The sequence below is a fragment of the Epinephelus lanceolatus genome, chromosome 4 (genome assembly GCF_041903045.1).
Source record: "Epinephelus lanceolatus isolate andai-2023 chromosome 4, ASM4190304v1, whole genome shotgun sequence".
Lineage (NCBI taxonomy): Eukaryota > Metazoa > Chordata > Actinopteri > Perciformes > Serranidae > Epinephelus > Epinephelus lanceolatus.
The window spans coordinates 3,175,871-3,188,640 of record NC_135737.1 but is presented as its reverse complement, the minus strand read 5'-3'; the positions used below and the strand labels follow the sequence as shown (position 1 = coordinate 3,188,640).

General features: G+C 39.5%; 1 protein-coding gene across 1 annotated transcript in view; it reads left to right on the top strand.

Moving 5' to 3' along the window:
* brip1 (BRCA1 interacting helicase 1) overlaps positions 1-12,770 on the top strand; it is a 238,687-nt gene that overhangs the window by 36,833 nt on the left and 189,084 nt on the right. The window contains exons 5-6 of the mRNA XM_078166852.1: positions 3,906-4,051; positions 6,493-6,630. Of these exons, the coding sequence (XP_078022978.1) occupies positions 3,906-4,051; positions 6,493-6,630 (284 nt within the window). The remainder of the gene's footprint in view (positions 1-3,905; positions 4,052-6,492; positions 6,631-12,770) is intronic.

Sequence of the window (12,770 nt, the reverse complement as noted above, 5' to 3'; positions counted from 1 at the left end):
AATGACATCAGTAAGAAAGTTAGAATATTCTTTGTGAAAACTTTCTCAAGTCTCCTTTTCAGTGCACTGATATGTTGCTTAGCAATGGAAAAAGTTGTTTGGCATGTTTACATGGTGTGTCTTGAAAGGCAGCTTCATCATGTAATGGCCATCCTTAAGCTGCACTGAATTTTCCACTGTTTCAATGAATTTCCTTTCCTCTACTGACATCTCCTCTTTGTCATTAGAGAATTTTTCACTGAAATCATGATTGTACTGGTTTATCAGCTCTTCTCATTTGTCAACACAATGCCGGTTAACAGCAACAGCAGGGTAGCCATACTGCATTGCACTGTTTCCACGCAGAGGTCCATTAACCCCCCAACCAAGCAGAGTTCTTACTGTATGGTCCCTCTCCTTGACTGTTGATAACTTCCTATGGTTCCATTAACTTTGATGCATTTGTGCCAATCAACATCAGTGTTAATGTGGGGGATATGTACACCTTTCAGGTATGACCACTTAGACATCTCTTCTTTGGTGATGATATTGGTTGTCTACACTGGCATTTCTTTCTGTGTGAACATATTAGGAAGTCCAAAGAACTTCTTGCCAGCAAGTTCAGAGATCTCTAAGCCTTTGACAATGCAACTTGTAACAGTAGTATTGTTTACCATTGTGCATAAATGAATTTTTGTTCTTTTTCCTTTGAGGTTCAGCTTTTCCATTAGACTTTAAGAACAGATCGTGTCCGTACTTCCTGGATCCAGAAACGCATACATTTAAATGACTTTGTTTACCTTTGTACATTTAACATTGACAGGTAAGATCGAAAGGATGCTGTTACTGCCCCCGGCCCCTGTTTTACCACAAGTTGAGACAGCTGTGCCACTCACCGACAGTTCCTTTGGCTGATCTTCCGCTTTGCCTTTCTCCTTTTTCTCAATGTGAAGAACACTGGGATGACTCTGATTACAATCTTTGCAAGATATGCGCTTATTACAATCCTTGCTCATGTGCCCTATGCACAAGCAACCAAAGCAAACTCCTTTCTCTTTTAGAAAGTTCAACTTTTCCCGGTGCATTCTCTTTTTCAATTGTGGACAATGCTCCAATGCATGTCCATGTGTACAATACAAACAGAAAACAACGTTTGGAATTGCAGGTGGCATACTTTATGTTTGAGTCTGAATGCTTTTCTTGGCTATATTCATAACTGGTTCATTAGCCATGAAGACAGCAGTTGCAAAAGTATTTCTTTTAAGCTGTGACTTTTGTTGCAACTTTGCCTTGTAGCTTCTTTTATTTACACCAACTTGAGTGTCTTGGATGTCACCAAAAATAGGATCAGAAATGATTTTGACTTGGTACTCAATGAACTGGACAATGTCCATAAAGCCAGATCTACGTCTTTGCATTTCAGAAATGTCACATGCAGTCACTCTCCATTTCTCTCTGAGCTTGTAAGGACGTTTCTGAATTATTGTTTTCATGTTTGCTGGCATGTTGAGTTCATTTAAATATTGCAACTCCTCCATAGCATTACAACATTCCCGCAAAAACAAAGCATAGGCCTGTAGCCCTTTAAAATCTTCTGCCTTAACAGAAGGCCAACCAATGATTTTGTCCACATAGGCAGCTGTGACCTTTGATTCATTTCCAAAATGTTTTTGGAGAAGGTCTTTGGCCACAGCGTTACCGCTTTCTGAAGTCATGTGCTGGCAGCTGCACACTAGATCTCTAGGCTGCCCCCTGGTGAATTGCTCCAGGTAATACAAACAATCTCCTTTTGTTCTTTGTCTTAGCTTCCACACAATGTTCAAAAGCTCTGATAAATGTCCTGAATTGCAGAGGATCTCCATCAAAAGTAGGAATTTTTCTGTGTGGTAGAAATTGAGAGTTTTGTGTCTGTACAAGGAGTGATGTTACTTCATTTTGTCTTTGTAGCAGACTGTGGAGTTCTCCAGGTACTAGAGGATTGACTTGAGAATGTGTTGCTTGCTGACCAACAGGATTTAAATCTGATTGATGTGATTTTATTTGACCAGAGGTTTGCAGCTTTAATCTTGTCTGATTAGCTGCATTTTCCTTTTGCTGTGGGATGTATTTTTCAGCATGAGGATTCAGTGCTGTTCCTTTTTTTAAATAGGATTCCATTCCATCCGAATGTGCATTTGCAACACTGCCATGACATAAGGCATTCAACACTGCTAATTTTGCTGCAGATGCTGCTATTTCAGTTTCGATTTCAAGTTGCTCCTTTTTCCTTAATTGCTCTGCTTGCTCCTCCAAAGCAGGTTTTTTTCTTGTAATGCAGCAGTGCGTGCCATGAGTGCAGCTTTTTCAGCATCCGCTTGAAGATGTGCAGATGAAGTTGTAGACTAGCTGGCCTTTTAGACGTTACTTTTGCGACTAAAGCATTTGCTGGCAGTATTGGATTCCACATTTGAAATGCTGTCCTGAGGCTCCACATTAACCCCATTGTTATTATCGACACCGTCAACAGGAGGGCAAAATTCTTTGCCAACCAGCCATTTGTTTACATCAACAATACATTCATTGACACTGAGCATCTTTACCTTTCAAAGAATATTTTTTGGGCTTTTTGCCTTTAATTGACCGGACAGTGTGAAATGGGGAGAGAGAGAGAGTGGGGGGATGACATGCAGCAAAGGGTTGCAAGCCGGAATCGAACCTGCGACTGCTGCAGCGACGCATCGCCTCTGTACATGGGGCGCGGGCACTATCCACTATTCTACCGACACCCCAAGCATCTTTACCTCCTCTGGTGGTAACAAACCCACCAGAGCTTTATGTATTTCTTTTGCATCATCACAGAGAACATTAAACTTTTCAAATGTACCCTTCGCCTCTTTTTCATAACTTTTATCACACATCAACAATACTCTATTTGAGACTGTATGCCTTTTTGAATTTTCTCCATAAGCACCTTTACGGTCATTTTAATAGTCCGATTTTTTACAGAGGGGTCCGTATCACTGGTACCAACAGGAGGTTCTGTCAGTCCATGTACAAATGCGCTCAGTTTGTTTAGTCAGTCACCACCAATGCATTGGATTTTACACGCAAAGTTATGTGTGCAGACATTTAAAACACTGGCCATTCCTTTGTTGGATGTGGCGCTACACATACCTTGGAGTTGACCGCATGCATATACCGTGCCGGCTTTCTCCGATGATATCCGCAGCTCCAACAGCTCCGTTGCGAAACAGGGAAATCCAACGCTGTCCTCAAACGACTGCAGAAATCCAACGTTGTCCTCAGTGAAACAGTTTTTTGACTTAATGTAGTGACCACTTTGCCTTTAAAAAACGGCCTCAGCGGTTGCCTATTGATTGTTTCGATGCGTGCAACAAATGATTAAATGTCCACTAGTTTCCAGTATAATTGATCATTCGATTTATTACTTACAGCTCTTGAGTTCAAACAAACATCATCCACATTCCAATAAGAGTCCACTTTTGTATTCAAAGAAAAAACCTTTTACAAACATTGGCGCACGGTCAAAAAACTGTTTGCTTCTCATCCCAGCAACACCTGTCTCACCTGATTCACCTGATTAAATAAACTACCATCTGATTGACAGTGAAAATGCTCCCTCCAGTGGTGGGAGGTATAAGACAAACAAATATGGCTCTGACAATGTGACTTTTGCCTCAAAGTTGCAATGTGCCAACAACGCACCTGATCAGGTTCTCATTTTAAGACCAACATGCCCATAGGTGCAAGTACATTTGCTGCTTACACAGCGTGGGCGCTTGCCCTGAAAATAACAACTGCATTGGTGTGAAACTACTGTTGTAATGACAGTTGTGCTGTGCTGTGTGCAGCTTCAGCTAGCTGTAAGTCAGGGCCCGTACTTTTTGTTACTGTTACTTTAATGTATGGCCATTGCTTTGTTTCAGTGCAATTACCAGAGGAGTCACAGCTTAAGAAACACTTTACAGCCTCTTGTCTGTCTGAGAAATTCCAGTCTTCCCTGAGCTCTGACGGTGAGAAGGAAAAGGACTTCCAGCCAGACAGGAAACGCATTCGCACTGCTGAACACAAGGTAGCTGTAGTTGTTATCTATCTATCTCTGTCTGTCTGTCTGTGTACATATATACAGTACAGGCCAAAAGTTTGGACACACCTTCTCATTCAATGCATTTTCTTTATTTTCATGACTATTTACATTGTAGATTCTCACTGAAGGCATTAAAACTATTAATGAACACATGTGGAGTTATGTACTTAACAAAAAAAGGTGAAATAACTGAAAACATGTTTTATATTCTAGTTTCTTCAAAATAGCCACCCTTTGCTCTGATTACTGCTTTGCACACTCTTGGCATTCTCTCCATGAGCTTCAAGAGGTAGTCACCTGAAATGGTTTTCCAACAGTCTTGAAGGAGTTCCCAGAGGTGTTTAGCACTTGTTGGCCCCTTTGCCTTCACTCTGCGGTCCAGCTCACCCCAAACCATCTGGATTGGGTTCAGGTCCGGTGACTGTGGAGGCCAGGTCATCTGCCGCAGCACTCCATCACTCTCCTTCTTGGTCAAATAGCCCTTACACAGCCTGGAGGTGTGTTTGGGGTCATTGTCCTGTTGAAAAATAAATGATCGTCCAACTAAACGCAAACCGGATGGGATGGCATGTCGCTGCAGGATGCTGTGGTAGCCATGCTGGTTCAGTGTGCCTTCAATTTTGAATAAATCCACAACAGTGTCACCAGCAAAACACCCCCACACCATCACACCTCCTCCTCCATGCTTCACAGTGGGAACCAGGCATGTGGAATCCATCCGTTCACCTTTTCTGCGTCTCACAAAGACACGGCAGTTGGAACCAAAGATCTCAAATTTGGACTCATCAGACCAAAGCACAGATTTCCACTGGTCTAATGTCCATTCCTTGTGTTTCTTGGCCCAAACAAATCTCTTCTGCTTGTTGCCTCTCCTTAGCAGTGGTTTCCTAGCAGCTATTTGACCATGAAGGCCTGATTGGCGCAGTCTCCTCTTAACAGTTGTTCTAGAGATGGGTCTGCTGCTAGAACTCTGTGTGGCATTCATCTGGTCTCTGATCTGAGCTGCTGTTAACTTGCGATTTCTGAGGCTGGTGACTCGGATGAACTTATCCTCAGAAGCAGAGGTGACTCTTGGTCTTCCTTTCCTGGGTCGGTCCTCATGTGTGCCAGTTTGGTTGTAGCGCTTGATGGTTTTTGCGACTCCACTTGGGGACACATTTAAAGTTTTTGCAATTTTCCGGACTGACTGACCTTCATTTCTTAAAGTAATGATGGCCACTGGTTTTTCTTTAGTTAGCTGATTGGTTCTTGCCATAATATGAATTTTAACAGTTGTCCAATAGGGCTGTCGGCTGTGTATTAACCTGACTTCTGCACAACACAACTGATGGTCCCAACCCCATTGATAAAGCAAGAAATTCCACTAACCATTTCAGGTGACTACCTCTTGAAGCTCATGGAGAGAATGCCAAGAGTGTGCAAAGCAGTAATCAGAGCAAAGGGTGGCTATTTTGAAGAAACTAGAATATAAAACATGTTTTCAGTTATTTCACCTTTTTTTGTTAAGTACATAACTCCACGTGTTCATTCATAGTTTTGATGCCTTCAGTGAGAATCTACAATGTAAATAGTCATGAAAATAAAGAAAAAGCATTGAATGAGAAGGTGTGTCCAAATTTTTGGCCTGTACTGTATGTGTGTATATATATGTATGTATATATATATATATATATATATATATATATATATATATATATATATATATATATATATATATATATGTATGTGTATATATATATATATATATATATATGTATGTGTATATATATATATATATATATATATGTATGTGTATATATATATATATATATATATATATATGTATGTGTATATATATATATATATATATATATGTATGTGTATATATATATATATATATATATATATATGTATATATATATGTATATGTATATGTGTATATATATATATACATATATGTGTATATATATACATATATATGTGTATATACATATATATATATGTGTATATACATATATATATATATACATATATATATATATATATATATATATATATATATATATATATATATGTATATGTATATATATATATATACAACAAAATTTTTGGTAAAGAGAGGAGGGGTTGTGACACTGGATCTCTTCCATTCGTGTAAATAAAAACCAACCAATATTTGACAAAATATACCAATAAGAATTCAGATTATGATATATGTCATAATGGTTCTTTTAAATTTCTAAACTCCCATTTTTGTAAATGTTTTACTTGATCACCCCCTCCCTTAGGTAACCACACTTTTTATTCTTCAGGATAAGGTTTACTAATTATAAGCATGTTGTTTTGTGAAATAGCGTTTTTTTTGGTCAAACTTGGCTGTCACTATTTTTGTAATGTGAGTGTTGAGTTATGTTCCGCTCAGCTCAGTTTTTGTGTTTGTTCTTCAGAACCGTAAAAGGCAGCGTCTGGAGCAGGGAGTGATCTTCATAGATGATGAGCTGGAGCCAGAAAATGAGCCTTCATGTCCTCAGAGTTTGAACTCCAACCCAACTCATAGCCAAGCATCTGGTTTGTCGTCATGCTGTGTGAGTACAGTCCAGACATACAGTAGATGCTAAGGTACACCGGTAGTATGGCTTTACTGATACATGGGGGAAATATTGTCCATGCATTTTAATAGGAATGATGGCTGAATTCCATTGAGCTATTTCATTGTGGTCCATTACAGTCTCATGGCTTATAGGGACACTTGAATAAAAGAGTCAACATCAATGCTAATTATTATTATGTTATTTTACGATGGCTCTGTTCTATCAGTGCTTTTCCTACAGTGACAAGTCAAAATGTCTGTTGTGTAAAAGATTTATTTTATGTATCCGCTAGTCACTGAGGACCACCTGATGTGCCTGATGAAATTTTTATTGATCACTTGTGTGGTGTAAAGCTGGTGATTGTTACACTAGTTACACTGGGTGGGCTTTCAAAGTAAGTGGGGGTCTACTTGAACAATCGGATAAACTCTACATATACTTCATTGTAGAGGTCGACCGATTAATCGGTTTGACCGATAGGATGTTTTCCAAACTATCGCTTTCGGTGAAAAAAACACTCTGATAGTTGCTGATGGTTGCAAAGTTTTTTTCCCTGCAGCGCAACAAGCTGTTTCCTCTCCTCCCCTGCTCTTTCTGTCTCTGTTCGCTGAGGGGAGGGGCTGCTAGAGGGAGTGAGAGAGCGAGAGCGAGAGTGAGATGGCAGGCGGAGCGTGTGCAGATGCTGCAGGGGAAAGGAGGCGTGAGGAGTCTACCTGGAGATAAGCGGTAATAGCTATAGAAATGATAGCTACAGATAACCAGCCATTCACAGTGGTCTCAGACGTTGGTTTTCAGCAGCTTATGAAACTTGCTGAGCCCCGTTACACTATCAAGGATGAGAAATTCTACCGTACACAGATGCTGGATGAAACATATGCTGCAGTTGTGACAAAGGTGAAGACTCCTTCTGGAAGAATCATTCCAGAAGAGGTACCATACATGGCCTTCACCACTGACTGCTGGTCAGGCACTACAGAATCATTGATGAGCCTCACAGGACATTTCATCCACAAGGACTGGAGCAGACAGCAGGTTGTGCTAAATGTAAAGACCATGACCGGATCACATACAGCACAATACATCCAAGAGACATTTTTGGAAATGCTGGACTCCTGGAAAATAAACACAGATCGTGTGGTTCTTGTTCTCAGGGATGGTGGAGCCAACATAGTTAAAGGCATGAGGCTAACTGAGCTTCCAGACGTAAGCTGTGCTGCTCATACTTTACAGCTTGTCATCAATGATAGCCTTTCCAGTCAGAGAGCTGTGCTGGACATTATTGCCACACTTTAAAGCTTTGCAGGTCACTTTGGCCACAAACAAAGGTTGAGAGGAATTCAAGAGGAGCTTGGCCTCCCACCACACAGCATTATCCAAGCTGTCCAGACTCGGTGGAATTCAACATTGCATATGTTGCAGAGGATGTATGAGCAGCGACGTGCACTGAATGTGCTGTATCAACTGATTACTGCACAGTGGGATATAGGGCTCAAAAGGGTGACGTAGCGGAGGTGGAAAAACCGTGATGCATTGTGGGCTTTGCAGGCAATTGGAAAGTTGTTTACATTTCGCAACGCTACGCTTGTGTTCTGTTGATTATTTTTTAGCATTTTAAAACTAACTATCGTTCGAAAATGGTGCAGACTTGCTGTGTCATTAACTGCCACAGTCGTTCTCACGATCGCTACAGGAAGAAGATCGATGGGCTGAAATAGAACTTGGGACAAATCTAACACAGCTGTGCAGTCAGGACTTTTAATCCAGTTTTTAAAAAAAATTTAAAAAAATACACATCTCGATGTCACTAAAAACATTGTTTCTCAGTTGTCTCCACAGGAGTAAACTTGTCCTAAATTGTGGTTAAGAAGTGAAAGTTAAAAATAAAGAAACTCCATGTTGTGATGGAGAGTTATAGATTTATGGTGTGAAAATGCCCTAATTCTGAAATAAATAACCGAGAAGCCCATACATATTTACCACATAAATGCAGAGTGGATTTCAGGCTTCAAAATATTTTTTGTTTGAATCAAATTGGTCCAGCAGACACCAAGTTATGTCAAAACCTGAGCAAGCAAACAGGTAGCACCACAAGGAGGTGGGACACAGTGAGGCTTGTAAAGTTTGCATACCTCTGAAATGACGACGGTCTTAGGCGTAAAATTCAGAGGTCCTGCACCCACCCAAAGTTTGCTTGCCCATGAGCCCTTAAAGGTTTGGCATTCCTAAATTCGTTGCCGGTATAATAACTTATACCGTTGACGAGATAGAGGACAAGCTCAGCTTCAGTCAGTGACGGTAGGGCTTTTAAATCCCGAGTCCAGTCTCTGTGCTCATATGGATCCACTCCACCTATTTTCTGGATTTTGTCAAGGTACCGAGCCTTTGGAACATCGTCCAGCTTGTCTCGGTACCGTCCGACACACTTTTCCTTCGCCCGGTCCATTTAAATCTCTCACTTCACGTCTCCCTCCCGGTGCAACACAATGTAAACAAAACAATTTGCCCGTAAAAATGGCGCTGGTTACACACAATGCATTGCAAAGTCACGTGCCCTTTTGAGCCCTATAGTTTCAAACCCGATTGAGACACTGGAACTGCTTGAGCAAGTGACCCTGGGGATGAGCCAATCCGGGTCTTCCGCCTCATACATAACCCCCAGTGTGTCTGTCCTGAAAATGATGCTGCAACAGGAGGGTCCATCTTCAGCAGGCATCAAAACCTTGTGGAAGACCATGCTTGACAGCCTGACAAGGCGATTCTCCAAGGCAGAGGACACAAAGTCTTTGGTGTTGGCAACTGTCCTTGATCCCCTTGATTGGAGAAGGCAAAAGATTGGCTTAATATTTTCTTCATTGGCCCAACAGTGCAGGTGGGAGGCTGGTGGCAATCCAGCAAAGATTAATAAGGCCAGGAAATTTGTTAACAGTGTTATGGCTACATTTGTTCAGAGTTTAAATGGTGCCATAATTGAGCACCCTCACATCAGACATGACAGTCCTGGGCTATTTTTGAAAGATGGAGTTTATTTAACACCTAGGGGAAATTAGATGTTTTTAAGTAAATTAGTTAATTGTCTTAAAGACCACGTCCAAATGCAGTGAACTGCTTACATTTGGCAGTGTCACTGCTTTTGAATTTGTCCTTTAGGACACATTTTGTTAGGCCTGAACATAGCCCAGGCTGTCATGGCTAAAGTTGAGTTTTTTATATTCATCTATAACTTGTTCGAAATTTCAATAAATTCTATTTATATTTGCACTCCTTCTGTCTTTATTACTGAGTGAATGTTGTATTTCACAATCAAAAGGACAAACACATCGTACACTACAGATAAAACATTAATGTTTAACATTGTCATTGGCAAATAATTAAGCAGTCCATTTCTGTGTGGGCCTGGTTATTTTAACTTTGTACTTGAAGATAACTAAGCACCTTACACCCAGCAGCAGAGCCTGAGAAGATTTTGAAGAGTACCCTTTGTTTGCTGCTCTGTTAGAAGTCTAGTTTTAACACAGAAGAATGTGACTGGATAAAAGGGCTCAAAGTGAAAAACAAAGAATTAGCTGGACACAATAGTTTTGAAGCTCCCAAGGAGGTATCACTTGTTCTGTATGTTGCCAACTCTGAGAGGGTCTTCCTCAGGCAAAGGTATCGTGACGTTTTTATAGTGAGGCAAACAGAAACATAATCAGCCAATTGTGTGTTACTTTTTGTTTTAGCCTCACTATATAAGCCTCAATACCGAGAAATACCCACCGAACCTTCTCATGTGTCACAACGACACAAATAAATAATACCTCCTATGGGGCTTAAAACTTTTCAGTGTGCAGATAATTCCTTGTTTTTCACAAAAGGAGAATAGTATCTCAGTGAATTTTCTTCATTTGTCTTAAAGGAATGTCCAAACAAAACCAGCACATAACATCAGCTTTTCTTCTTCTTTTTTTTTTTTTTACATTTTGCTAAGATAAATGCAAACTTGGGTAAATGTTAAGACATAAATGAAAACATTAAGATACCATTAATAACTATTATATTTTGTTAAAGGTTTAAATCACCGCTATATTTCCAATCATCACAGGAAACTGATGAATGACAGCTTTCAAAAAATGTGCTTTTACTCTAAAGTAAATTTTGTCTGGTCCATTTTATATAACAAAAAATATAACCATTACACAAACAAAATAAAGTTAAATCTTGCATTCATGAAAACATCCATATTAAAAGGTTACAAAAAGTACACATGAAATAAATGAAAAGATTTGTAACAGTAATTATAAAACCTATGGACTCAGACCCAGTGTCATAATTTGCAAAATCGTAATTTCTTGTGAAACAACCTCTTTACTGTTGAGTAAACATCACATTGGCCTAAGTGTTTTAACTTTCCTCAAGTGTCCTACATGAGAGAAAGATGACAGGTTAAAAACACAGGTAGAAAACACTGACTACAGCCTGTCTTGGTTAAAAGCCCATTCACCACCAAAATGATCTTATTGCTGAGTAAGTGCCTGTAATTCATAAAAAAGTTTTGTGTTTAAGTTCTGTAGATATTCAACTTTATATTTGAATGTGATTTTAAATTTAACAGTGTACTACCAAGACAACTGGAGTATGAATGTACAGTATGGAATTCATCCACATTAAAATAATTGTTGTTATAAAAAGGATATTAAACTGTGGAATCATGCTATGTTCGGCTGTCTCATTTTGAGAATATTTTTTTCCATTGGTTCTTCACAGACTGTATGTGGGGGGGGGGTAGTAATTATTACTATGATAAAGGGGCTTTGCATAAAATGCACTAAAATGTTAAAGTTGGTAAATACATGTCATGTTCCTTGATTGATAAAATCTTCATTTGGGCTTTTGCATCAGGGGAACACTAAACTGCACTGGTGTGTCAGTAATTTCACCTTATCAGTAATAGTACAGAGCAAGCTGTGCCCTAATCGAGTACTTAGTAATGTATGAAAATTAGTAATATATGTAATGCATTTAAATGTATTATGGTCAATAATTCATCATTTTAAACTAATAAGTTTCTTGACTCTTTATGAGGTACTGTATGAAAAAATGTGTCTTTAACCTGGAGTCAGTGCTGAAGTGATGACTTTGAAAGTGTTCACTGCACAGACGGGAAGTCTTGTTTGGAGTCCAGTTCTGTCTTCTTGTGTTGAGTGTCCACTGATCCAGTCTGTCTGGGTCACCTAGAGGAAAACTTTACACAGACAAATGGATATTAAAAGTAATATATGTGTTAGGTTACCTACTTCACAGACTCCTTTACATGTAAACAATGAAACTTAAATTATTTCAATGTTCAACAGATCATAATCAATTTATTTTAGCAAAAAAAAAGGTGGTGGCCATCACAGTCCTCATATTCTGTGCATTATTTATTGTTGTGTAGCTACAGGCCTATATCCTACACTAATCTTTTTTTCATGTGACAGTCAGATGTCACATTAGTTTTTTAAAATTACGTTACACAACTTACTGTAATTTCACACAGTTCGCCACTTTTTAATTTACATACACAAGTATAGCCTTAATGTTATGTTAACGTTACACTGCTCATATGACAAATTTAATGTTAACAATGCATAACGTTAGCTAAGTAACGCGGGTCGGGGTTTTTTCCAACCAGCGGGTCCTGCATTTATGAAATAATTTGACCCGACCTAATTGTATTGAGTTTTGCATAGCGGCGACCAGATCTTTGCTCTCAAACCACAAAAAATGTGATGGCACAGCAGTCTCCTTCAGTACATTATTCTATGCTTTCTTTTGATTTTCACATTGGCTAGTCATCCTGTTTAATTTGTCTTCTGATTAAATCGGAACCATTTAAACAAGTTGTAGGAAGCCTCTGCAAGTAATTGGTTGCTGGCAGACACTCTGTGCTGCAATAAAATGGTTAATCAGCAGTGCTGTGCACTGTAGAGCCGATGCGCTGCTGGTTCTGCTGGCCTGAATAGAATATAATGTCTATAGCCTTACTGCTGCATACAGCCTTTATAGACTGAGCTGAGTAGTGATGCGCGGGTCGATCCATAACCCGCGGGACCCACAAATGGACCTGCGGGTCGGGCAGCAGTGATCGTCTGTTAAATCGGTCTGTAAATGATATT